The 24,030-nt window shown below is 50.7% G+C and overlaps 2 protein-coding genes across 3 annotated transcripts; one reads left to right on the forward strand and one right to left on the reverse strand.

Annotated features, from left to right (window-relative positions):
* The first annotated feature begins 4,315 nt into the window (after positions 1 to 4,315).
* Ankrd53 (ankyrin repeat domain 53) lies at positions 4,316 to 12,534 on the forward strand. Of its 2 annotated transcripts, XM_048416659.3 has the most exons (6): positions 4,316 to 6,912; positions 7,001 to 7,130; positions 7,365 to 7,564; positions 9,337 to 9,501; positions 9,882 to 10,002; positions 11,638 to 12,534. In XM_048416659.3, the coding sequence occupies exons 1-6, from the start codon at positions 6,674 to 6,676 to the stop codon at positions 12,316 to 12,318; spliced, it is 1,536 nt and encodes a 511-aa protein (XP_048272616.2). In that variant the 5' UTR covers positions 4,316 to 6,673; the 3' UTR covers positions 12,319 to 12,534. The 2 variants fall into 2 exon arrangements, with proteins under 2 accessions (XP_048272616.2, XP_085546654.1); XM_085690528.2 differs by lacking the exons at positions 4,316 to 6,912; positions 7,001 to 7,130 and having other exon boundaries at positions 7,269 to 7,564.
* Positions 12,535 to 14,638: 2,104 nt separating this feature from the next.
* On the reverse strand, positions 14,639 to 19,970 carry Tex261 (testis expressed 261). The gene is made up of 6 exons (XM_085690529.2): positions 19,827 to 19,970; positions 19,178 to 19,257; positions 17,855 to 18,008; positions 16,305 to 16,372; positions 15,710 to 15,812; positions 14,639 to 15,570 (listed from the first exon to the last, which is right to left on the reverse strand). Exons 1-6 carry the CDS (start codon positions 19,894 to 19,896, stop codon positions 15,455 to 15,457), a joined length of 591 nt encoding a protein of 196 aa, XP_085546655.1. The 5' UTR covers positions 19,897 to 19,970; the 3' UTR covers positions 14,639 to 15,454.
* Positions 19,971 to 24,030: the final 4,060 nt, after the last annotated feature.

Consider the following 24,030-nt stretch of genomic DNA (forward strand, 5'->3'; position numbering starts at 1 on the left):
TGCAAAATACACATAGGATGGCTCAGCTAGGAAAAGCACTTGCCACCAAGTCCAATTGCCTGACTATCTGAGTTTGGTCCCCAGAACTGGCATGGTGGAAGAACACCAAATCCCAAGCTATCTTCTGAATTTCATGTGTACACCACACACACACACACACACACACACACACACACACACACACACACATATGCACGCACACACATGCACAAATAAATAAATAAATGTTAAGGGAGGAGGGAAGTGAGCTATGTGTGGCAACACACAGTCTTAGTTTTTCATCTTACCACTAGGAAGCATAGGCAGGTGGATCTCTGTGAGTTCCAGGCCAGATTGGTCTATATAGTGAGTTCGAGGACAATCTAGGCTGTATAGTGAGACCCTATCTCAAAGAAAGAAAGTTCAGGAGGGAGGGAGGGAAAAAAGGAAGGAGGGAAGGAAGGAGGGATGGGGGAAAGGAAGGGGGAGAGGGAGAGAGAGGAGAGACACACACAGAGAGAGAAAGAGAGAGAGAGAGAGAGAGAGAGAGAGAGAGAGAGAGAGAGAAAGAAAGAAAGAAAGAAAGAAAGAAAGAAAGAAAGACAGAGGAGGAGTGATGGTGGTGAGGATTCTAAATCTCAGCTCTGCGGGCTGCCTGCTCTCCTCCAATGCCATCCCCTCCAGAACTGCAGTTACAGCCACGCTGTGAGCTCTGGGAGTCCTCAGCAGGAACATCCAGTGTCTTTAACTGCTGGGCCATCTCTCCAGCTCCCTAGTTTGCTAATTCTTTCCTGTGCACTTTCCCATCTGTCACTGGGCTCTTGTTCTAATTTTCAGTGTGATTTCCAGTTCCAGAATGTTCACTTTGTTCTCTTTAAATAACAACTCTGCATCAGTGCACTGTACCTAACAAGATGTCCCAGCCTTCATTCCGTAGTTCTTTAGCTCTGTGAACAGGCTTTTAAACGCTACTGAGAAGTTTTATTAAGTCTGGCATCTGGGCCCCTTCTCAAGCAGTTTGTGCATTGCCCAATTTTATTTTTATTTACTGCTTTTGGGTTTTGGTTTTCCATTTCTTTGTTCATCTCACACTTTTTCTTCTGAAAACTCCTTTTTCCAGTAATGTATGTTAGCAACTCTGATCTGCCCATTCCTTTCTCTGGGACTTGGTTTTGTTGCTTATGTGTTGGTGCCCAAGATGGATTTTAGTAACGTCTTTCCCTTCTCGAAGCCTTGGATGTAACTACTTCTGGAAACATGTAGCCCTGCAACATGGCAACTCTGGGGCTGTGATGGTTTAGGTAGGGTCCTTGCTGACTGTCTGATCTCTCTGCTTAACTTTCTGCCTTTGCTGATCTGACACCCAACTTTTAGCTCCCACTAATCTCCAGGCTCTTGTTCTATTTCCCATGATGCCTCTGGGAGGAAACTTGCAGAGATCATTCTTGTCAAAGACCTGATTGACTTGTGTTCTGACCTAGGAGGGCTCCCCAGTCTCTCCTGGGGTTCCTCTGGTAAACCAGTTGGCCTGCTAGCATTTTTTAAAAAAATTGTTTACCATCCAAATCTCCAGGATTTGAACTTCTCCACAGTTTCCTTTGATAGGGATCTTTAGAATTCTCAATCCCCACAGATTGACTGGTTATAACCCCCAAGTCCCTTTGTGGGTGAGCAGATCACTTTTCTCAGTAATATCATGGGTTTGGGGGGATTTTTGGGGGGGGTTTTGGTTTTGGTCTTTTTTAGATTTTGAGCAATAAAAACTCAAAAGAGTCCCCACCTACCCTTTGAGAAAAAATAGCTGCCCTGCTCCTGAGGGCCTGATAGAGAAGGAGCGCGCCTGCCTTTCTCTTAGCTCCCCAGTCTGTGGCATGGAGAGCTGGCATCTTGCTCTTCGCAGTGAAATGTCCTACATCTTCAGAGATGAGGAGGGAGGAAGCCCCATTTTCTCAACCATGACCACCCACTTTGGAGCTTCTGCAGTTCTCTGAAATAGGGGTGAGACCTAGGAATGGCCATGGCTCCGATGCCCTGAGTCCTCCTGTTCTTAATAAAATTTTGACTTTGTGACTATTTCCTCATTTTATACACCTTAGGGCAAGGCTTTTTGTTTTGTTGTTTGTTTGTTTGTTTGTTTTTTGAGACAGGGTTTCTCTGTGTAACAACCCTAGCTCTTGTAGACCAGGCTGGCCTCAAACTCACAGAGATCCATCTACCTCTGCCTCCCTTAAAGGCCTGTGCCACCACCACCTGACACAAGGCTCTTTTTTAAGTTTCAATTTTGAGAAAGTTTCACTATGTAGCCCCAGCTAGCTGAGAACTCACTGTATAGACCAGGCTGGCCTTGAACTTGTGGCAATCTTTCTGCCTCTGCCTCTGGAATGTTGGGGCTGCAGGTGTGCATGGTCATGCCTGACTCACATGTTATTTCGTAAAATAATTCCCATCTATCCTGGTTGTTTCTGAGGTTGTGTCTGCAGAGCTCCTGGGCTTCCTTCAGAAATGGAGGCCCCATTCAGAGATTTGAAACATGTTTACCTGACATGTCAGGCACCTAGAACATGCCAGAATCAGTCTCTCTCTGTCATTGTCTCTGTATCTGTCTCTGTAACTCTATCTGTGTTTCTGTCTCTGTCTCGCTCTCTCTTTCTCTCTCTCTCTCTCTCTCTCTCTCTCACACACACACACACACACACACACACACACACACACTCCTGCACACCCCAGGAATCTTCCTGTCTCCACTTTCTCAGTGCTGGGGTTGCAAGCATGTTATCACTCCTGACTTCCCATGGACTCAGGGGATCTGAAATCAGGCCCTCACATTTGTGTTGTAAGCACTTTACCAATTGAGCCATTTCCCCAGTATTTCCTTCTGGAAGCCTCTTGGGATCGCCTTGAATTGTCATGGTAGTTACACGGTAGATAATGAAGTAAACTCCAGGATCTGCCAGTTGCAAGGAGACTGGCCGACTGGAAACCCCAGTGGAAGGGACTAAATACCTGCCTACCGTCCACAGGCCTCTTTGAACCTCAGGAACTGCTCTGAGGTGCATGTGAAGGACCTGTTCAGGATGGGCATGGTAACAGAGTGCTCAGGAAAGCAGATGGGGAGAGGCCAGCACCCCAGACACTTGTCTTCCTCCACTATGGTCCTATAGGCAAACGTTTCCTGCCCTACCTGCTAGGACTTGTCATTCAAATTCCATTTCTCTCCCAAATACAGATGATGCTCAACCCACAAAGACATTAGCCTTCCTCACACCCAGGATACTGACCTGAAAGCCCTATTTCCTGCCAATTACCAGCATAGCCAGGCCCTAAAGCCCAAGAGAGCACACTGACTGATGGGAGTCAACTCAGTCCTGCCTCTGTCCTACTATCAGCAGCATGTGCCCCTTCTGGAAGCACAGGCTAAGCCGCAGAACAAGAGTGAGAGTGAGTGCTCAGCCCTGCCCCATGCACATGTGCCCCTTGCTCAGACAAGCCAGGCCTGGCGGGCCAAGCCCAGCTCCTTACTCTCATTTATTTGCTGCTGCCCAACAGTGCAGAGATGACTCTCAAGGTCCCTTGGGTGTCACAGTACCCTGGCCCACACAGCTCATTCCAGTGTCCATCATGCCAGTCCTAATCATTGTACCCCATTGCAGATTTAACCAGAGAGCTTTTTACTAGTTAGACTTTCCTCAAAGTGACAGAACCCCAGTTCAACATAGCTTAGACTTCAGAAGGATCATGAAGGGATTTTAGGATGGTGTGGGACAGCAAGCCTTGCATGCTGGAGACAGTACCTCTCTGGGTCCTGTGCCTTCTCCAAGCACTGCCTCCTCACCCAGCCTTCTATCTCCCTTGTCAATTAATTACTCCGGAGGCACGCCATTACCCCTGCTCTTCAAGTGGAATTCTGGCATTTCTTGTGGTCAACTGTCTATTGTTTCACCAGGCCCTCTGCCCAGCTGCCTGGGTCTGGCTAAAGGGTCCTCGAGAAGAGCATCCTTCCTTTCTAAGGCCTCTGTCCAACTTCCCTATCTTCTTGACTCATTCTGGTGACTCTCTTGCCTCAGGAGTCCTCTTTCTTCCTCAGAAAGAATATAAAAGCAGGACTATCCTGGCTGCATGGGAAAATCACCTAATCCAAGCCTGGGCTCCACACCATACCAATTAACCAAACCTGTTGATATAAGTATTCTGTGTTGGTCTCCTCACCCCAGGGTGGTTGTGATATGGCATGAAGATGAAGACTATAAAATTTGAGGTAGAAACAGGAGGGTCAGGTGTTTAAAACCAGCTGGCTACAAAGATTCCTCTTTAGAGAAGCCTAGATAAATAAAACAAATTTTAAAAAATAAAAGGAGGACTACAAAGTACTCCAGGCATAGATAATATCTTCAAGTGCACATGCAACATCCCGAGTAGCAGCAGTTGCCCCCCAGACCCATCCAAGGCACCAGACAACCTTTGACCTTACTTTACTGTAATGTAAAGTCAGCTGGCAAACTCCACCTGCAACAGGAAAAGCTGTGATTTGCTCGTTTTGAAGGTGTTTGGCAGGAGCACCAATTCCTGATCACTAGGGTTCTCAGAGGTAGTGATCTTTATAGTTCAGAAAATGAGGTTCACTAGCCATGCCTCCAGTCTCCAATGTGTGAGTTTATTCAGTATATAACAGGTAAAAGCAAAGATTAAGTAGCAAATGACAGATAGGCAAAAGCAACAGATAGAAGACTTGATGTGGGATTCCCCTCTATATGCTGTGATTATCATTAATGAATAAAGAAACTGCTTTGGACCTATAGCAGGGCAGAACTTAGCTAGGTGGGGAAAACTAAACTGAATGCTGGGAGGAAAAAGGTGGAGTCAAGAAGAAGCCATGGAGTTGCTGCTGGGGACAGACTCCCTGAAACTTTGCTGGTAGATCACAACCTCGTAGTGATGCACAGATTAATGGAGATGGGTTAAATTAAGATGTAAGAGTTAGCCAATAAGAAGCTAGAGCTAATGGGCCAAGCAATGATTTAAATAATACAGTTTCTGTATGATTATTTCGGCGCTGAGCAGTCAGGAAACGAACAAGTGACCTTTATACAACAGAAGACATCCATCAAATCAGGCACTCCAAACATCTGTTCAGTCATTGGCATGACTGAAAGCAAGCAAAGGCAAGAGCACCAGGTTGAAGCTTTCAAATCCAGCAGAAACTGATTGTTGAGGTAGTCAGTAGGAGTTCCTATTGAATTTCCTCTCCATGGGTGGGTGAACTTCCCCATGACTGAACTTCTGGTCTTCCTTCCTATTGCTGGCATTTTTATGTCATGGGATAAATAATTGTAACATCTGTTGGGAACCTTCCAGCTCAGACGACACAACATTTTACTCCTGGGCCGCTCTGCTGCCTCTCCCAACCCTGACCCAGAGTTAGGATCCACACTGCTCCAGAAAAAGCTGTTGTGGAGAATTATTATTATTATTATTATTTATTGATATTTATTTTTAATTTTTATATGGATGGAGGTTTTGTCTGTGTGCACCACATGTGTGCCTGGTGTTTGGGGAGGCCAGAAGGGGGCATCAGATTCTCTGGAACTGGAGTTACAGACACTTGTAAGCTGCCATGTGGGTGCTGGGAGCCAAACCTAGGTCCTCTAGAAAGTCAGCAATGCTCTTAACTGCTGAAAAATCTCTCTAGTCCCAAAACATTTAAAGCAAACATACTGGATTCTGGGACAGGAAGGTCGCTCTCCCTCCCAGAGTCCACTTTCAACAAGTTAAACATCACATGGTTTAGCAATATAATGTACATTGCAGGAAATTCTAGAGAAAAGTGCTTTTAAAAAATTAGATTTACTTTACGTGTATAAGTGTTTTGCCTGCATGTATATATGTGCACCACTGACATACCTGATGCCCTTAGAGATCAGAAGACGGCATCGGAAATCCTGGAACTGGAGCTACAGGTGGTTATGAGCCATCATGATGGGTGCTGGCAACCGCACGGATCCTCTCTGAAAGATCAGCAAGTGCTCTTAACTCCTGAGCCATATCCCTAGCTCTTGAGAATCTCTGTTTTGTACCTCTGCACGTTTTAAGGTACCCTTCCTCCTTCAGTTTTTCTGGGGCACACATATACTCCAAAGGCACATCACAGGAACCCACTTCCCCCAAATGGGCCTCTCCTCCTAATGTCTACTGTGTTCTAATAATGCTAACTCTGGAGTGCAGAGTCCCAGGCTTGCACTACTATGCCTGGAACATTTTTGGAGGTAAGATCTGATTGTGTAGCACAGGCTACCCTGGAACTCTCTATCCTTCCGTTTCCCAAGAAAAGAACCAGAATGGAGTAGCTCTGCTATGGACAGCCCGTGTGACGTAGCGATTGCCCATTATGCTGCTGCTGTGAGGACGTAATAATTTAGTATGTGGAATGGCAAGGGTAGCTGGTTCATAATGCAACTTCAAATACAAACTCACTGTGTGTGCGTGTGACACCCGGCCCTGCTTTCTACGGACAGAAATGGCCACACTCCATTTCCCAATCGCACTTTCCGTTTCATCCCTGTGTGATTCCAATATAGGTTAAGCGTGTAGTGAGCCGGGGGTGCAGAGTTTCCAGGCTTGCGGTCTCCGTCCCTCCCACAAGTCCTGGCTGGGACCAAACGCGCAGTGGAGGCGCGGCCCGTAGACAGGGGCAGGTCGCATGCGCCGCTCCTCGCAGCCGCAGCCTTGTCTGTCTTGTGTGCACCGCCGCCGTAGTTCCAATGCCCGCGCGCCAGTTGTGCGCATCGCCCCTGTGCAGCGCAGGACTAGGTTCTTAGGTTCCGATGGGAACTTGGGCAGAGAAGAGCAGTCCGGCCCCGATGCACCGGGCAGCACGCGGCAGACAGAACACACCTTCCCCAAGGCTTCAAGCAGCAAATCGGAGTCCTCGCAGCTCAGGTAGGTAGGCGCGCGCGGGTTTGTGGGCGACGGGGAAGCCCGGGGAGGTCACCAATTCTCCTTCTCACCCCCGCCCGGCCGATTCTAGCCCTTCAGAGTCGTTGGACCATAAAGTGATTCCGAGTTACTCTGAGTTGTTCGCAGCCTCGGTAGGCAATGTGGACTGGCTTCGGTTCTGTCTAAATCGGGAGCACAAAGAGGTCATAGTCGACGACAAGGTAAAGCTTGTAGCGTGGAGGCAGGGACTGAAACTCCCCAATACCCGAGAAAGACCTATGCCTTTGGTCCTAATTACCCATTCATAGAAGGCCCACTTGAAAGCAGGGGCTAGGGGATGAAGGGATGTGAGTACCTCCAGGGACACAGGGAACAAAGAGGACAACCCCAAGACAGAGGCGGGGTTGTGGCCCCTGCCCAATCCTGTTGAGCCTTCTGGGCGCTCCACTCCACAGGGCTTCACAGCCATCCACTTCGCAGCCCAGCAGAGAAAGCTTTCCTGCCTTCAGATCCTGGTAGAGGAGTATAAGTTTCCCGTGGATCTGCCTACTAACAAGGGCCAGACGCCCCTGCACCTAGTCATCCATAAGAACAGGAAGTCGGACATCCTCCCCTGCGTTGACTACTTGCTTAAGAAAGGGGCAGCCATCAACTCGTAAGTCCAGCCTGTTGTAGGAGAGACACTTGGGACTCTGGGTCGCCAGGCAGGTGGAGTCTTGCAGGAGCAGATGAGAGATTCTGAGAAGGACAAGGATTCCTGTCTGGAGAAAGCAGTCAGGGAGCCCACTTAGCATCCTGGTTCTTAGGAGACTGAGCTTCCTGAGAAGGCAGATCTAATTCCTAGAAACTTGGCTCAGGCAAACCGCGGTCCGCAAGCAAGTCACTCAACCTCTCAGCCGCAAAGTCCTAGTCCCCACACTCAGGTGTACACTGTGGGGCCTCACGGAAGCTCGGTTTGGGAACTGGCTGTCAGGGTTGAGACTGGGAGGACGAATGTGCCCATGCAACAAGGTTTTTATGATAAAGAAGTTGGAGTTATAGGTGATTGTGTCTGGCGGGGGAACCAACCTCGGGTCCTCTGCAAGCTCAGTATATTTTCTGAACTGCTGAGCCACCTTTCCAGCTCCATTTTTGGGACAAGGAAAATGCACAACATACTAGAGACTGCCTAGCCTTCTCTGCATGCTATCCAGCACCACACCCATGCTGGGAGCACAGCAACAAACACAGGGAACCCAGCCCTGCTTTCACAGAGCTGACTTTCTAGTGACTGCACAGGGACTAACTGAATGAATGGCCAGAATCCCGAGAGCTTGGCTAGGAAGAGAACAATGGGGTGATTGGTGGAAGTGCCAGGGAGGGGTCTATCTAAAAGAAGCAACAACCTCTAAGAAGCTGGCAATGTCTCGTGTAGTCCAGGCTACCCCCAAACTGGTACATCTTGAACTTCTGATTCTCATGCCTCCACTTCCCAGGTGCTAGGATCACAGGTAGGCATCATCACACCTGGTTTGGCTCAGTGCTGAGATTGAACTCAGGGCTTTACATATGCTAGGCAAGCATTCTGTCTAAGGAAGTGCATCCCCAGCCCCAGGAGGTGACGTTTAATTACAACATACAGAGATTGGAAAGACCTCAATGGATAAAGCACCCGTTGTACAAGTGTGAGGGCCTGAGTTCAAATCCTTAGTATCCATGTAAATGCCAGCTGGGCATGGTGACACTCCTGTAATTCCAGCCCATGGGAGACAGAAACAAGAAATCCCGAGCAAGATGGCTAGCTAGACCAGCGGAGCTGTGTGCTCTGAGTTCAAGTGAGAGAGTCTGTGCCTCTGCATATAAGGTGGAGGATAAGAGAGGAAAAGGAAGACACCCAAGGGATAACCTCTGACCTCCACACGCGGATACACATATACATGTAAACACGCATACAAACATATGCGCAGGACATACATTAAAATTAACTTCAATCTGAGGACCAAGTGAGCCAATTTTGCCAAAAGCCAGGGAGGAGTCAGACTTGGTGGTACATAGCTCTCTGTACACTCAGCACTAAGGAGGACAGAGGAGGATGAGGTTCAAGATCATCCTTGGCCACATAACAAATTCGACATCAGACTGTACCACAAGAGACCTTGTCTCAAAAATCAGACAACAGTGGATGAGATTGGTGATCCTGAAGCAACCCAGAGAGCCTCCAGGCAGCTCCTAGCTGTCATATTCAAACACAGCCTATCCTTAGATTTGCACTGTTCATACTAGTCTGTCCCTCCTTCTAGAGAAGAGAAACTTAAGGACCGAAGAGGAGCTGGGTTATGGACCGGATCCCTCATGGTAGTGGCAGAGTGGGCACTGGAAGCTGGCTTCCCTACCTATCTGATGCCCTTGCCTTTCCCTTTGCTCTTTACCCTGTGATATACCTCACAGTCAGACATGCCATGGCTTCACACCCCTGCACCTGGCTGCCCGCAATGGCCTTCTGGGATGTATGAAGGTCCTGGTGCAGAATGGAGCCAATGTGCACACCCAAGATGCCATGGGTTACAAGCCCATCGACTACTGCAAACTATGGAACCACCGCAACTGTGCCCGGTGAGCCTATGACAGCAACTCCAGCTGCTGCTGCTTCTGGCAAGGTCCTTCCCCTGGGCTGAGCCTCCAGGGGGAGGGCTGAGGAAGCCGGGTGGCAGCCGGGGAAGTCTGGGAAAGAGGCCCCATGGAGGATATTGTCTACATGAAATTGGCCTGACCTCGCCCCTTTAGATTGAACATTGCCTTCCTTCTTTGCCTTCCCCTCCCCCAACTCTCCAAGGCCATCAGCATCTCTTTTAAAGGGCCCCTGGGCATAACACTGGGGTGCCTTGCTCTTCTCTGCCCTGGCAACTCTTGCCATTCCACCCTGGCCCTCAGTGCCCCACCCACTGAGGGAAGCCCGACTTTTGTAACATGCCACACCCCCACCTTGGTGCCAGGTTCTTGAAAGATGCCATGTGGAAACAGGACAAGAAGGACTTTGCCCGAGAGATGGGGAAACTGAAGACCCTGAAGGAGAAGCTGATCATTTTGGAGTACCGCTACCTGACTGAATATCAAGTAAGGCAGAGCCCCACTTCCCAGGGAGCTGGGCCCTGCTACCAATTAAGAGGAGCAGCTGCAATACACTCCTTCACAGAAGGAACTCCTGCCCCCCCCACCGTCCCTCATTAACCACTCCTTTAGGCCAAAGGTCCTGTCCTGTGCCAGAAAGCAAATGCAGCCTGAATTATGGGGCATTCATATATCCTACCCTGAACTGTACACTAGGCTCCTGCTAAGCCCTGCAAGTCCGGCATCAAGGTGTGGTTCCTACTCAAGGAACTTAGGTGCTAGGGAGAAGCAAGTTATGCTCCTGGGGGAGAGTTGATGAGGGTGCCTGAGCAGAGGCCAAGGAGTTGTCTCTGAAGATAGACAGGCATCTATTATCCATATGGGGTAGGGAACCCGCAGAAGGAATCGCTGTTCAGAGTACATGGGGCACACAGGAACATCATGGAGGCAGAAAACAGAAAATTTGGGGATCAAGTATGAGTTGGGTGGAGATGGACAGACTAGAGGTTTGGCAAAGGTCCAGACCAGTGAAGTGCTTTAGCAAGGAAAGGGTTCAACCAAATATAACCGTGGAACATAGAACATTCAAACAGGAACCTTAGAAAGAGCTTGGATTCTTTCTTTTTTCTTTCTTTCTCCCTCTCTCCCCCTCTCTTTCTTCATTCCTTTGTTCTCCTCCTCCTCCTCTCTTCCTCCTCCTCTTTTTTTCTCTTGCTCTGTAGGCCAGGCTGGCCTCGAACTCAAGAGCACAGATTCTTAAGTGAACGATATGGATAGCTCCAGGGCCCTGCCACCATTGTACTTCTCCAGTTGTCCCAGCTGTGCCGCTGTTCATGGTGTCCTCCTTGCCTGTCACCCAGCCCTTACAGCTAGCAGGTTTTGTCGCCCTGACCTCTATTCAACAGCTCCCCGCAGATCTCTACTCAAGATCCTCTTGTTGGCCTCAATGGGTCACATGACCACTCTTCTTCCAAAGACTAGAACAAAAAGCAAGCCAGATGCTGCCTGACTTAGGACTGAGCAGAACTGATGGAATTAGGACTCCTGGCTTAGCCTAATCAGGGTCTGCCTCTGGAGCTGGGTCAATCTCCAAAGCACCTGGTTACTTAGCAACTGTGCTGGAGTGAGACACTGAGATAATAGGGGTGGGGACATTCCAAGTGAAAGTTTCAGTGCTGGGGTGGTAAAGACAGAACTCTGGCTGAGTCCTCACCACCCAGTCTGGCCACTAGGTCACTCTATCCTCCTGGATGTCACTCCCAGAAGCCTGTCCAACTTCATTACTTTCATTCAATGCCAAACCTCCCAACCCTTCCTCTTTCCCCCCCCCCCCGTCTGGGGACAAACCAGAGCCATCTGAGGGTAGGACTGTCTCCTTGAGACAGGAGCTACCTCTGCAAACTTGGGGTTGTCCCCAGGGAGGGATTATGTCTTTGTCTTCAAGCTGGAGGTCTCCTTTGAAAGTCTTTGTCTCCTCCACAGTTTGGGAGTTCGGTCAGAACAAGGGATGCTTTCTCCATCTGAACAAGGCTCACATAAAGCAGCAACCTGCCCACTAGGCCTGAGGTTTCCCAGGGCATTAGCCACAGGGTCTTCTGTCCAGAAGGAGACCACACTGCACTGTGTCCTTCGTTGTTGCAGAAAGAACAACGAATTCGGAGAGAGACTCGTTTCAGAGCATGGCTCCAAGGCAAGGGGCTGAGCCGGCCCCAGAGCACCGCTGACTCCAAGCAAAAGTCACTGACCCTCTCCAAGACTCTGAGACCCCAGGCTGCCAAGAGCTTCCTGACCTATCCTTCTGTAGAGGCTCGACTGCAGAGCCTGCCCACACCCGAGGTGCCACCCAAGCCCATCTACAGGCAGACTACCACCATCAGTCGCCCCAAGTTGTGGAATTTTAGCAATAATCCCGCCAGGTCCCCGACCACAAAAATTGGCTGCCCTCAAGGTATACGCCTGGGTGTGCACCCAGACCCCTATAAGGAGCATGACTTCTGCAGATTCCTGGAGGTGACTCCCAATTCCCTCGGAGGAGCATGCCTGCGCACAGTGGACAATCACTTGGTGACACCTGTACCCCAGCTGCCGTTTGAGTTGATGGTCCGGGCGCTGTACCCAGGGGCTACACCCTACAGGATCAAAGTGCCCCAGGGCTTGTATCCACTTGACATCCTCAAAGTGCCCCAGAAACGGCATTTGGGAGATACCTCTACCAACACGCTGGCTATGAGCCTGCGTGATACATTTGATGAACCTTTCCTGGCTACCCTGGAAGCTAGCCGGACAGGAGTGGCCCCACTCTCCAAGGGAGTTCTCACATAAAGTTGTTCTGGAAACCTCCTGGTGAAGGTGAAGTGTTAAGATTCATATTGTGGGGGGCTGGAGAGATGGCTTAGAGGTTAAGAGCACTGGCTGCTCTTCCAAAGGTCCTGAGTTCAATTCCCAGCAACCACATGGTGGCTCACAACCATCTGTAATGAGATCTGGTGCCCTCTTCTAATATGCAGGCAGAACACTGTATACATAATAAATAAATTTTTAAAAAAAGATTCATATTGTGGCAGAAAGGACTGGGGGAATACCCATAGAGTTCATTCCCAAGCCCAAGGGCAGGAGCCACCCCTAACTCCCTCCTTCTAAGAGCACACATCCTAGGCTTCCCTTTTCTCTGCAGAGAAATTGCCTGGTTCCCTGGGACAAGGACACCCAGACAGAGCAGTAAGATTCAGAATAGAGGGTCGGTAATTCCTGGGGCTCACTGCTCTACCTTAACCCACCCCTAGCACATGAGGAACAAGGCTTCCAGGACAGGGCGCCCCTAGGAATCCTGCCACCTTTCCTTCCTGCCTGCGGCAGACCCTGACTGGGGATGGGAAAGCAAGTGTGATATCCAGTACAGGCTTCTCTGCCCATGGGCTGCTGCTCCTGGCCCATGCTTGCTCCTGGCCCCCCTGAAATGTATGAGGCCGCAGGTCTAGGAGGCCGGGCAGTACTTCTGCCGAGAAGACCACATGCGGCTCTGATGTGAGACCTGTCTAGGAAGCCACCCTGGATCCCATGCCCCCAACACACTACAACTCACTCTTTACACAAAACGTTTATTGAGTGCTTTCCATGGGCCAGGTGCCAAAATCAGGTAGCTGATAACACAAAACTCCAAAGGCTTTCCTGCCCTCAAGGAGCTTCCAATCTAGTGGGGAAACAGATCATACCACAGGTCAGCGAGCCTAGAGGGATCTGTGTGGCGGCTGGGGTTAGGAGAAGAGAGGGGACATTCACAGCCCCTTGGAGAAAACAAAATCCAAGTGGAAAAGTGGCCAGCTATCAAAGTGAGTAGCGGGAAGGGTACCAGTGCGGCAAGAGAGCCATGGTCTCTGCAGACAGGGGGCTGAGGCCCAGAGTACAAGTCAAGTGATGAGGCCAGTAGGGACCAGGACACCAGGAGCCTCACACACCATGCTAAGGAGTCTGGACTTTATCCTGAGGGCAGTGGAGAGTTGGGGAAAAGCCTTGAGGCCAGGAAAGACTGGGCAGCTGTGCATTTCAGAAAAACTACTCCAGCTGGCCACAGGCTAGAGAAACACAGGAGGCTGTCCACACAAACTAGGTGAAAGACGACAGAAGGAGCGGCTCGAAGTCAGAGACGCTAAGAATAGACTGGATGTAGGGCAGAAAGAGAAAGCAAGATCCTGCCTGGCTCCTGAGCCATCCTGGGACCAGGGCAGGTACTAGAAAAGCAGGTGAACAGAGGAGATTTTGAGGTCAAATTGTTTCTGTGCCCAGAAGGCAGCAGAACTGTGGCTGAGAAGTTATAGAGGAATTAGGGCTGAAGGTGTCCCTAAAGGCACCAGCATGGCTGGGCTTCCTCGGGCAATTCATAATACAGCCAAAAAGCAACACTGTGCACACAGCAATGAGAAGCCTACACAGAGACAGAAAGGACAGAGAGGTAAAAGGACAGCCACAGAAGTGCCAGGGAAGTGTGAGTCAAGAGGTAGACCATCAGCTGTGGCAGCTACCCCAAGATCCAGTAGGTGACATGTGATGGCTTCACCAGGGTTAGCCTGGGAAAGCCCTATCCAACAGGTAAGATGAACAAAGACAAAGTGGATGGCAAGGCCAAATACGGCCAGTCTCAGGCCGCTGAGGAGCAGCAGCCTCAGGTCCTGTACCTTCACCCACTTGAGTGGCAGAAATAGGTCTGGAGATCTCACCAGTGGCTGCAGCACAAAATTCAGGGTGAGACTCAACAGAAATGCAGAACCAAGGAGATGAAGGATGCATGCATGAGGCAGATGTTCACGAACCTGTCCATCTGGGCACCTGCCAGACTCGCTGTGAGGTATGGGATTCGGCCAATGGCAGCTCTCGTGGGGCCTTCATTCCATGAAGCTGAGTCCTTGCAAGGCACTGTAGTTGGAGCGCAAGGTCAACAGATGCTGGTCTGTGCCCAGGATGGGGCCCACCTTCTTAGAAGGCATAGCCCACATCCCTCCAGAAGCCAGAAGCACAGGAGTGTGAGGCCGTGTGCTCTGAGCAGCAGCCTCTCCCAATCCCAGAAGCACAGGAGTGTGAGGCCCGTGTGCTCTGAGCAGCAGCCTCTCCCAATCCCATTTCTCAAGAAACAGGCCACAGCCTAGGCTGCCTTGAAGCCAATTTATTATTTTTTTTCTCATTGAGCCTGAGATAGAATTCACCAAGAAACCTCTCCTCTTTCTCAAAGGAAGACATAAATAGGATACTGTAGATGGTCTTCTGCATCTCTAACCTGTCACAAACCATTTCTGCTCCCTTCCATCTGGACTATCACAGTCTGGGGAAGGAAGCCATGGAAAGAGGAAGAAGTCTCAGAAAAATGGCCTCTATCCACTATTCATCCTCATCTCTATTCCCTTCCCACTTAGGGCCACAAGAATTTCTGCAGAAGGGCAAGAGGCAGAAGAGGAGTCCCTGGAGCAGAAGGCTAGCCCAATCTAGGCAGAAGGTTAGCGGGCAGAGAGGAAGATGAACTCCTGGGTGTTAAGGCAAAAAGTGCCATCTAGAATCTTTATTCAAAGGGGAATCAGCATTGGACAAGACCCACAATTCAGCAAAATGCACTTTTCCTGGAAGTGCCAACCCTCAGCTCTTCCCTATGGTCACCTGCCTGAGAACTTGCTGTCCGTTCCTCGCTCCATAGACCCTTCCCTGCCTGCCCCATCAGAGCCAGACCCGACTCTGGGAAGGGGAGGGCTGGGGACATAGCCTCCTGGCAAAGCAGGCTCTGCTACCCTCTCTGGTGCCCCTGGCAGCATTCAAGCCCCCTGAGGAGGGTTCCCTGGGGATAGGGCTTCTGAACAGAGGGGGAAGGAAACCTGGGCTGGCAGAAGACACCCTCCAGGCTCCCAGGCACTATCAGCCCAGAAGCCCAGAGACCTGGCTCTACTGGTCTTGCCCCCGACATGCCCTCCCCAGAGGGTCAGTATATCTTCTGCCGACTGGGTAGGATGGCCTCTTTGATGAAGGAGAAGACAACCAGGATGCCTAAGCGCTTGCCTCGCTTGCCTTTGGTGAAGTAATTGGAGACCACGTCATCTGTGGAAATACAAGGCAGGGAGATAGTGTGCATGCGCGCATGCATACATGAATGCAGCTCTCACCACCCAGAGCTGCAGGGTGCGCTCTCAGTGCTGGTGCCAGTCCCCCCAACATGACCTAACAAGCCTTTCCTCACCTCCTGGCTGCATGGTGGAGGGCAGGACATTGTCCCCAGCCGAAAGCGACACGAAGAAAGCAAACGGGATTATCCACAGGCAGAATGTGAAGTAGGCCAGGACCTGGGGACAGAGACACTGAGCTGGGAGAGCCCACCCCAACCCTTCAGGGACTAGCCCTCAGGGGACAGGACTCTGACACTGGGACTGTTGGGAGAGGGGAAGTCCAGCCGAGACTGAACACAGCCCCTCCCCAAAGTGACACTGTTCTTCTCTAAGGTTTCAAGGACTGAGTAGCAACCCCCTAGCCCCCAACTCCATCAATTCCTGCCTTGTGAGGTCTGAGTCTCACAGGCTGGTCTGTGCCCCTCTTGGACTTGAAGATGACCTTATTGGGCGGCAGGAGAGATGGGGAGCAGTGTTCTCCTACCTCAGCCAAAGGGATCCCTTCTATTTCTCTGACAACCCGCCTTCCAAAATCCTACGTCTTTTTGTTTGTAAGAAACATGGTTCCTGGATGGAGCCAGTTTTGGGTCACAGCAGCACTCACAAAGCAGATCATGGAAGTCCCTCCACTCCCCCATCTCTGCCACTATGCACAGATGTGCATCTTACCTCAGAGAAAGGATAATATTCTTCCGCAAAAAACTGAAATGCCAGGTAATGGTTCACCACCACTAGCCCTGTGGGGATGGAGAGTCTGATCACTGTGTGGTCACCAAATCCAGAAGGCCACCAAAACTGGAGCCCCAATTCTCAGTCTTGATTCTGCACCAACTCACAGCATGCCTCTGTCTAGAACTCAGTCCCCATCTGTTGAGAACAGGTGTTCAGTTCCAACTTTTTCACTGCAGAAGGCAGCAGGAATAGAACCAGAAGGTAGACTGGAACATTCTAGCATGTTGTAAAAATAAGCTTTTTGTGTTACATAATCCATGACCATGCTGTTGCTCTCCCAAGAGCGGCAGGTGAGGGGAGGGCATGGGTAGGCAGAGAGTACACCATGGCAGACTCCACTCCACACTGGACAGTCAGGGTTCCTTGGAAAGCTAGGCTGCGGAGAGGCACACCAGTCAATACTGGTGCGCTCTGGCCGCATACATTCTTCCCTCGTGTGTGCCAGCTCATGACAAAGAGCAAGCAAGGGGATAGCTACTGAGGGGCATGAAGGCTTGCTTTGTGGCGGGGGGGAGGGTAGACATCAGAAAGACCACATCCCCCATAACCACCTCACAACTTAATGCCTCTGTGTTCCCCTTTACCATGAAGACACCACTCTGCTATGTCATACACAAGGCATTGGGACGCCAGACAACAGTCTAGAGCCTCAAAAACCTCACTCGGGCATCCAAATGGCAGGCCGAGGGAGTGATGCCGGAAGCCAGAGGAGCCTTCTGGTGACCAGAGCTCCTCTGGCACACAAGGAACCTGGTACTAAATAAATTCTGAGGTAAAAACCACACCTGGCATTGAGAGATGCCCATCTCTAACAATCTGCCCTTCTGTGGATAACATTCAGTATTTCCCCCAGTGTGACCCAAAAATGTAACACTAAAGCAGGTCTCACACCACCTACCATCTTGACCAGGTTATGGTGAGAACCAGCAATGTCTGTAACCACTCTCTAAAACCTTTCTCATGAACATGAACCAACTAGGTCTACAAAATAGCTAAGGCCCAGGCATGAGACATGACTTTTCAGGGACAGGAAGTAGTACTGGAGGCAAGGCATGAAGGCAGGACCCCAGCCTGGGGCACTAGAAACTTCTGAGGATGTAGGAAAGGCAGCTAGCTAGCTCCAAGATGTCATCTCTGTGCCTTCAGGAGCTGTCTATCTGCCAAGCAGGCTCTATGTTTCTCAAAGGGACCAAAGAGTTTCTTAAAGGTGAGAATGTGCCCTCTCTAACGGCTTCCCAGGCCCTCATTCTAATTTGCCTTTTTGTCAAGGTCCTCCTGGCTGGAGCCCCTCCCCTGATAAGGGCTAGGCCCTGGGCAACAGGTTCTAGGGTCCTCAGTAATAAAAAGCCATTTTGCTCAGGCAGACTGGCCTCCTTGATGACCTCAGTGGCTCCTTAGCAGCTCCCCTCCTCAGGATCCCCTTCAGTGTCTGGGACGGAAGGCCCACATCCAATCACATCAAGTCCTCTCTGCTTGTCCCCTCTCACCGCATGACAGGATGAAGTTAGGTGATGTCAGCATGATGAAAGGGAAGGTCTGGAGGAGGCCAAAGTAGACGAGGTTGGTGAAAAGGCCCATGCCAATCATGCCGGCGGGGAAGTGCTCAAACACGTAGAGGCCGACCAGGACCGCTGTGGAGAACTGAAACAGGCAGAGGCGCTTGCTGTGGGGACCTTCAGGTCCCCTGCAGTCCCAGCCCCAGCCTGCTCTGGGAAGCACTACACACAGACTGGCTTTCTCAGTTCACAGTCACCTCCACAGCCACACTTAGCTGTCAAAAGGTGCCATCTTTGAAGGTCACTTCTAAGAGATGTTTGACAGTGATCCAAAGGCAGAAAAGCATCTTCCACAGCACTCCACCACACACCCATCCCTACTCATGACAGAGCTCACACTCGATCTGCTATCCTAGTCTTTACAGTTATGATATCATTGTTGGAGTTGGGGGCCCAAGCAAAGGCCACATGCGTGCCCACCACCCTCTACCCCCATTTCATAGTTCCTTGAATGCTGAGCACAAGCTACTGAATCAATTGCGTTAACTCAGTCATGAATCCAGCGGGTAGTCTGAGAAAGGCTTCAGTTGTCAGTGACGAAAGGTCTAATTGCTATACCAACCACACCCACAGCCTGAGCCAATGAACCGGCTGCCGCTCTGCCTGCACACAAACTCCAACCCCAGGCTATGTTCAGAAGGCAAGTAGCTGCAGACGGTAGGTGAGGGAAAGGTGAAGACCTTTTCTGTCCACACACCTTGCCACGGCAGCCTCGGCCTTCCTCACAGCTACTAGAGAAAAGTCTTCCTACAGCCTTGCTAGCAGGGGCAGGGACCAAGTCTTCAGGAAAAGAAGACTCCCATGAGGCAAGAGAAAGAGCCGGGCGTGCTCCCTTAGGACAAATCACTCTGATTAGAGGGCAATAAATAGGCATTACAAACTGTCCTTAAAGTCGCTGTTTAAGTTCTAGGCCTGACTTGGGGCTGAGAATCTGGGACTGAAGACAGTGAACACAGAGGGAGATAGCCACGTGCAGGCAAAGACACGAATACCTGTCATTGCAATAGCTCCACTGTACCTTAAAGAATGGCAGCGGGCTATGAAATATGCCACATGAGGATGGAGGGCAGGGGTGATCTGGACCCTGTAGTGCAGACTCAAGCGGTAGTGTGCAGGGGAAAGGAAGGTAAGAGGGACACCCTCAGAGTTTGGGTTCTCAGTACCACAATCGTTCCAAACCAAACAATCGCCACTTTCTGCTGATGAGGCAGGGCGAGCAAGCCCTGGGTGACTCCGGGAAAAGCTGCCACTTACCCAGATCATATATTTGATGATTCTGCTGGTGGCCACTGTATATTCTTCTATCAGCTCCGCCAGGTAGTAGAGTCCGGCCGCTGGATTGGCAGGGGAGGGGTGGGGTGGAGTGGGGGTGAGGGTCACAGGAGGGGACAAACAGGAAGAGTTCAGCGAGGGCCGCTCCTACCAGCCGGCTCATCCCGTAGTCCTCACCAACCCTCCCCAGACTTCAGGAAGTCAGGAAGAAGCCAAAGCACCCGTGATCCCCTTCTCGTCTGCACTATTAGAACTTTGGCAGGACAGCTGCAGAGAAACTGGATTTGACTGCACAACATAAGGTTAACCTCTGCCCCAGGAACCTTTAACTTCAGTCTCTCAATCAATACCTGCAGAACACTTAGCTTACAGGCCGGGCGCTGTACGCTAGCACACAGCAGCCGGGTGAGACAGACAGGGGCCTTCTCTGCCCCGGCTGGAGGGGACAGGCAGAGGGGGCAACCCATGGCTCCGAGAGCAAGGCTGCGCCTCGGAGACCATGTGCCCCCTCCGGAAGGTTCGGCCGAGGTCCAGCCGAACGAGCTCGGGGTCGCCCGCACCCAGCTGCAAAGCGCAGCAGCAGTTGGCAACTCGGGGCACCGGGGCGCGCGGCCCGGGTCAGCGCTCTCACCGACGGCCAGAGTGATGAATGCCACCTGGATGAACAGCGACAGCCAGCTCAGCACGTACATGAACCACATGGCGCCCCCCGGGCGCCGGGACGGGCCTGCGCGGTCCGGCTCCCGCGACACTGAGCGGCCGCCGCCGTGCTGTCCCCGCCCCACGGACACCGAGAGGAGCGGGGCGGAGCACCGCCGCCCGTGCGCCCCCGCCAAGCCCGCGAGCGCCGCCAACCGGCGCGGAGGATCGAGCTCACGCTGCACCCACCCCGAGAGCCCACATAGAGCCCAGGTTACTGGAACCAAACCTGGCCCAATACTCCAATCCTGCTCCGCACAGCCATGGTCACGACTTTTCTGGGAGAGGGAAGTTACCGTATCTCAGGTCACACACTAGGAAGCCGCATAGTCCGGAATTCCGGGTGCCTTTAAATGGTCACCTTCAATCCTAATTCTCTTGCTAGGTTTAATTCTTACGCACGGAAAGCAGGTCTGCACCTTTACCTCGGGACTAAGTAAGGCTACCGCTAAGCACAGACTGCACTTGCGACACTGCAGGCGGTTATCTGAGAGAGCACCACCTAGTGGCTAACAAGGCAAACTCTGAGTGCCGGTGTGCCTCTTAACTAAGACTTCATTATTAGCTCCGACTGGCCTTGAACTGTCAATCCTCCCATCTCCACCTCTCAACTGGAAGGATTTCAGATGTGTGCCACCATGCTAGAGCAAAATACAGCTCTTTTTTTTTTAAAGGCAGGGTTTCTATGTAGTCCTGGAATCTGCTATGTAAACTGGGTTAACCTCAAACTCACAGAGATCTTAGCTCTGCCTCTCAAATCCTGGGATTAGAGGTGTGGACCACCACATTCAATTCTTTTCTTTTTTGAAACCGTCTTACGTGCTCAGGCTATCCTTGAACACATTATATAGCCTAAGATGACTGTGTGCTCCTGAACTTCTTGTCTACAGATACTGAGGGCTGGAATTGTGGGTGTGTGCTACCATATCACATGCAGAATCATATTTGTTGATTCATAAAGTAAGGGCACATTCATAAACAAAACAAAGAACAAAGGCATTGGGCTGGAGAGATGGCTCATGGTTAAGAACCCGTGTTGCTCTTGCTGAGCACCAGGTTCAGTTCCCAGCACAAACATTGGGTGGCTCACAACCACCAATCCAGGTCCAGGTGGGCCTGATGCTTCTGGCTTCACCAGGCACAGACAGACAAATCCATAATTCAAAATAAACAGACCACACACAGTGGTATGCTGTTAGTCTCAGCACTTAAGAGAAAGAGGCAGGTGGATCTCTGTGGCACGAATAATAAAAACCCAGAGACAGATATTGCAGTTCTAGCTGAAGGTCAGGAAAGTAAAACAGCCAAGCCACTAGAGAAGTCTTACCTCTACCAAGTCTGGGCGACTGCAGACTGAGCGCTGAGCCTCTGTCTCCTCCCATTTTATATTCCCCTTTAGTGCTGGGATTAAAGGTGTGTGATACCACAGCCTGGCCTCTAGTGGCTTGGTTTTGCCCTCTGATCTTCAGGTAAGCTTTATTTATTAAAATATCACTATAGATCTTTATGAGTTTGAGACCAGTCTGGTTTACATAGAAAGTTCCAGGCTATGGATAGAGTGGGGGAGGGCCTTGGATGTCCCACAGGGCAAGGGACCCTTCCCTCTCTTAGGACTGGGGGAGAGGGGGGAGGGTGAGTGGGGGAGCAGGAGGGAAGTGGGAGGAGGGGAGGAAGTGGAAATTTTGAATGGTATTATTTTTAAAGTACTAAAAAAATTACTAGAAAAAAAGAAAGTTCCAGGCTAGCCAGGACTACATAGTTAGACCCTGTCTTAAAACAAACAATAAAAATTAAAAAATTAAATAAAATACTTCATGAAGGGAGGAAATGTGTCCCCTGATTCCTCTCTAGAATTGGAGATAAAGAAACTCAAGGCCCCGGAAAGCTAAGGGCACCCATGCTTCACTGTGCCAGCTAGAACTGGTACACCAGCAGGGTGCTGCCATGTCCTCCCATTTTAGAACCCAAACTGGCCTTGGCAAACAGGACTGAAGATCTGAAATTCCTTTGACAAAAGAAAGCGGGGGGGGGGGGGGGGCTGGAGAGATGGCTCAGTGGTTAAGAGCACTGGCTGCTCTTCCAGAGGTTCTGAGTTCAATTCCCAGCAACCACATGATGGCTCACAACCATCTGTAATAAGACCTGGCGCCCTCCTCTGGCATGCAGGCATATGTGGAGGCAGAATGTTATATACATACTAAATAAATAAATCTTAAAAAAATTAAAAAATAAAAAAAAGAAAAGGGGGGAAAGCCACTGTCTCCTGGCAACTGAGAGGCAAGCAGGAAGAAATGAAGAGCAATTTCTTCCACACCACAGGGCTCTGGAACCCTGGGGACCAAGCTGAGCAGGAGTCAGGGTGAGGAGGGTCAAACCCAAGTCTCAGTTTGAGGGGGGAAGGAAGGGGCCATTAAATTCCAAGGCCTCACTTCAGGAGCAAAAGACTGAGAGCCAAGGCCTCTGAGCAGATGGCTGACTTCCTCACAAGCAGAGCCCACTTGGCTCATGTTCTCACTCAGAGGTTGCAGAGAACCTGTTCAGTGTTACTCATCACACGCCTGTTGCCTGAATGCATGGAGAGAGGATGGTAGCTAGCTCAACCCCATATAAATGTCTTCCTCGGAAATCAATGACCGAATCACATTTTGCCCTTTTTTTCTAAAATCAAGGTCAGAAGATACTAAGCACTGGCAATCCCTACGCTATTACTCTGTGCCAGGAATGATCCTAAGTGATTCGGATGAGCTGACCCAGTTAGCATCACATCTAGGGCAGGAGACGCTACTATTACTGTCTCTGTCTCACAGACAAGACACTGAGACAGGGAGCTTCAGTTCCCATCCAAATTCACATAGCTGGTACCAGGGGGAGCCAGGATTTGAGTCTGGGCAGCCTGGCTCCGGAAACCATGTGGCTTTCCCTGACCAGCTGGTTCTGCCTGTCCATTTATAGCCTTCAGCCCAGAGGCTGGGCCCTGCCTCAGCTCCAGGCTTTCTCTTTCCTCTCAAGCTTTATCCTTGCAAGGATGCGCGAACACATCTTACAGTTCTTTTTTTGGTCACCTCTGTTCCTCTTCAGTGTTCCTTACCTTGTAACATTTTCACCGACTCACACGACCACTGAATGTAAGACGAGGGGCATTGACGTCAAGTAGTGGTCCCTACTTGGAACCACATTCAGCCTTGATTAGAAAACTGGGGTTGTGTGAGTTGTCCTGATGGCAAAACCCCTTCGTTGGAGCTGTTGACGTCTGCCCTCTAGTGGCGATCAGAGGAGTAGCAGAGAACCACAGCCAGGAGCGGTTTCAGGGCCTCTAGAAAGGAGTTTTGAGATTTTCCTTCCAGTCTTGCAGTGAGGGTCAGCCAGGGAGGCCTGAGAGCACCCACCACACACTGCATGCATTTGTGGACAGGGTCCACTTCAGCAGTGGGCCTCTACTACCCTGTCTTCCCAGGTTGCAGCAATGGCGGGGGGGGGGGGGGGACCTCGAATTTCAGACACCAGCAGAACTGGAGAATGGGGCTCCTCTTCCATCACGTGCCTGACCCTCCTCATTCTGTCAGCTCTCAGAGCCTTCCAGAAACAGCACAGGGTGGTGGGAGCCAGGGCAGATGAGTTCCCACCCACTTTGCTCCAACACAAACACTTGCCATGCCTCTAATAGATGTCTTCTTGTGTAGCGCTCACCTCCCAGGGGGCCAGTTTTCCTTTCATGGTCCATGAAGTGAGCAAGCTTGTTGTTTGGTATCCCGTGGCAAGTTAGCCAGAGCACAATCCCAGGAAAGGGTGGAGCAAACTGTGAAAGCTCTGACCACCGCGAGGCGCACACAAATCATCCGTAATCGCTGATCCAAGTTACCCTGTGCGTACCAGTCCCCATCCCCATCCTTGTCACACGCTGGGACTGTGGACCTAAGGGCTTTCTAGTGAATTGTCCTCAAAGGCTCTGATTATTGTTCAAGCGCTGTCTTCTAATGTGCCAGGCCCAACAAAGCCATGTGCAGGGGAAGCTGTGATGGTTTGGGAAAGAATGGCCCCACAGGCTCACATATTTGAATGTGTAGTCCCCAGCTGGTGGAATTCTTTGGGAAGGGTTAGGAGGTGTGGCCTTGTTGGGGAAATGTGTCACTGGTGGT

This window comes from Myodes glareolus, chromosome 6 (genome assembly GCF_982192425.1).
Source record: "Myodes glareolus chromosome 6, mMyoGla1.1, whole genome shotgun sequence".
Lineage (NCBI taxonomy): Eukaryota > Metazoa > Chordata > Mammalia > Rodentia > Cricetidae > Myodes > Myodes glareolus.

Excerpts from the sequence above, each read along its gene's own strand:
- Tex261 (XM_085690529.2), bottom strand. The coding sequence starts at position 19,896 with ATGTGGTTCATGTACGTGCTGAGCTGGCTGTCGCTGTTCATCCAGGTG. Across the intron at positions 19,258-19,826 it reads ATTCATCACTCTGGCCGTCG|CGGCCGGACTCTACTACCTG; the intron begins GTGAGAGCGCTG and ends CTGCCAATCCAG. Across the intron at positions 16,373-17,854 it reads TAACTTCATCCTGTCATGCG|GGCTAGTGGTGGTGAACCAT; the intron begins GTGAGAGGGGAC and ends CCATCCCCACAG.
- Ankrd53 (XM_048416659.3), top strand. The coding sequence starts at position 6,674 with ATGCGCCGCTCCTCGCAGCCGCAGCCTTGTCTGTCTTGTGTGCACCGC. Across the intron at positions 6,913-7,000 it reads TCGGAGTCCTCGCAGCTCAG|CCCTTCAGAGTCGTTGGACC; the intron begins GTAGGTAGGCGC and ends GGCCGATTCTAG. Across the intron at positions 10,003-11,637 it reads GCTACCTGACTGAATATCAA|AAAGAACAACGAATTCGGAG; the intron begins GTAAGGCAGAGC and ends TCGTTGTTGCAG.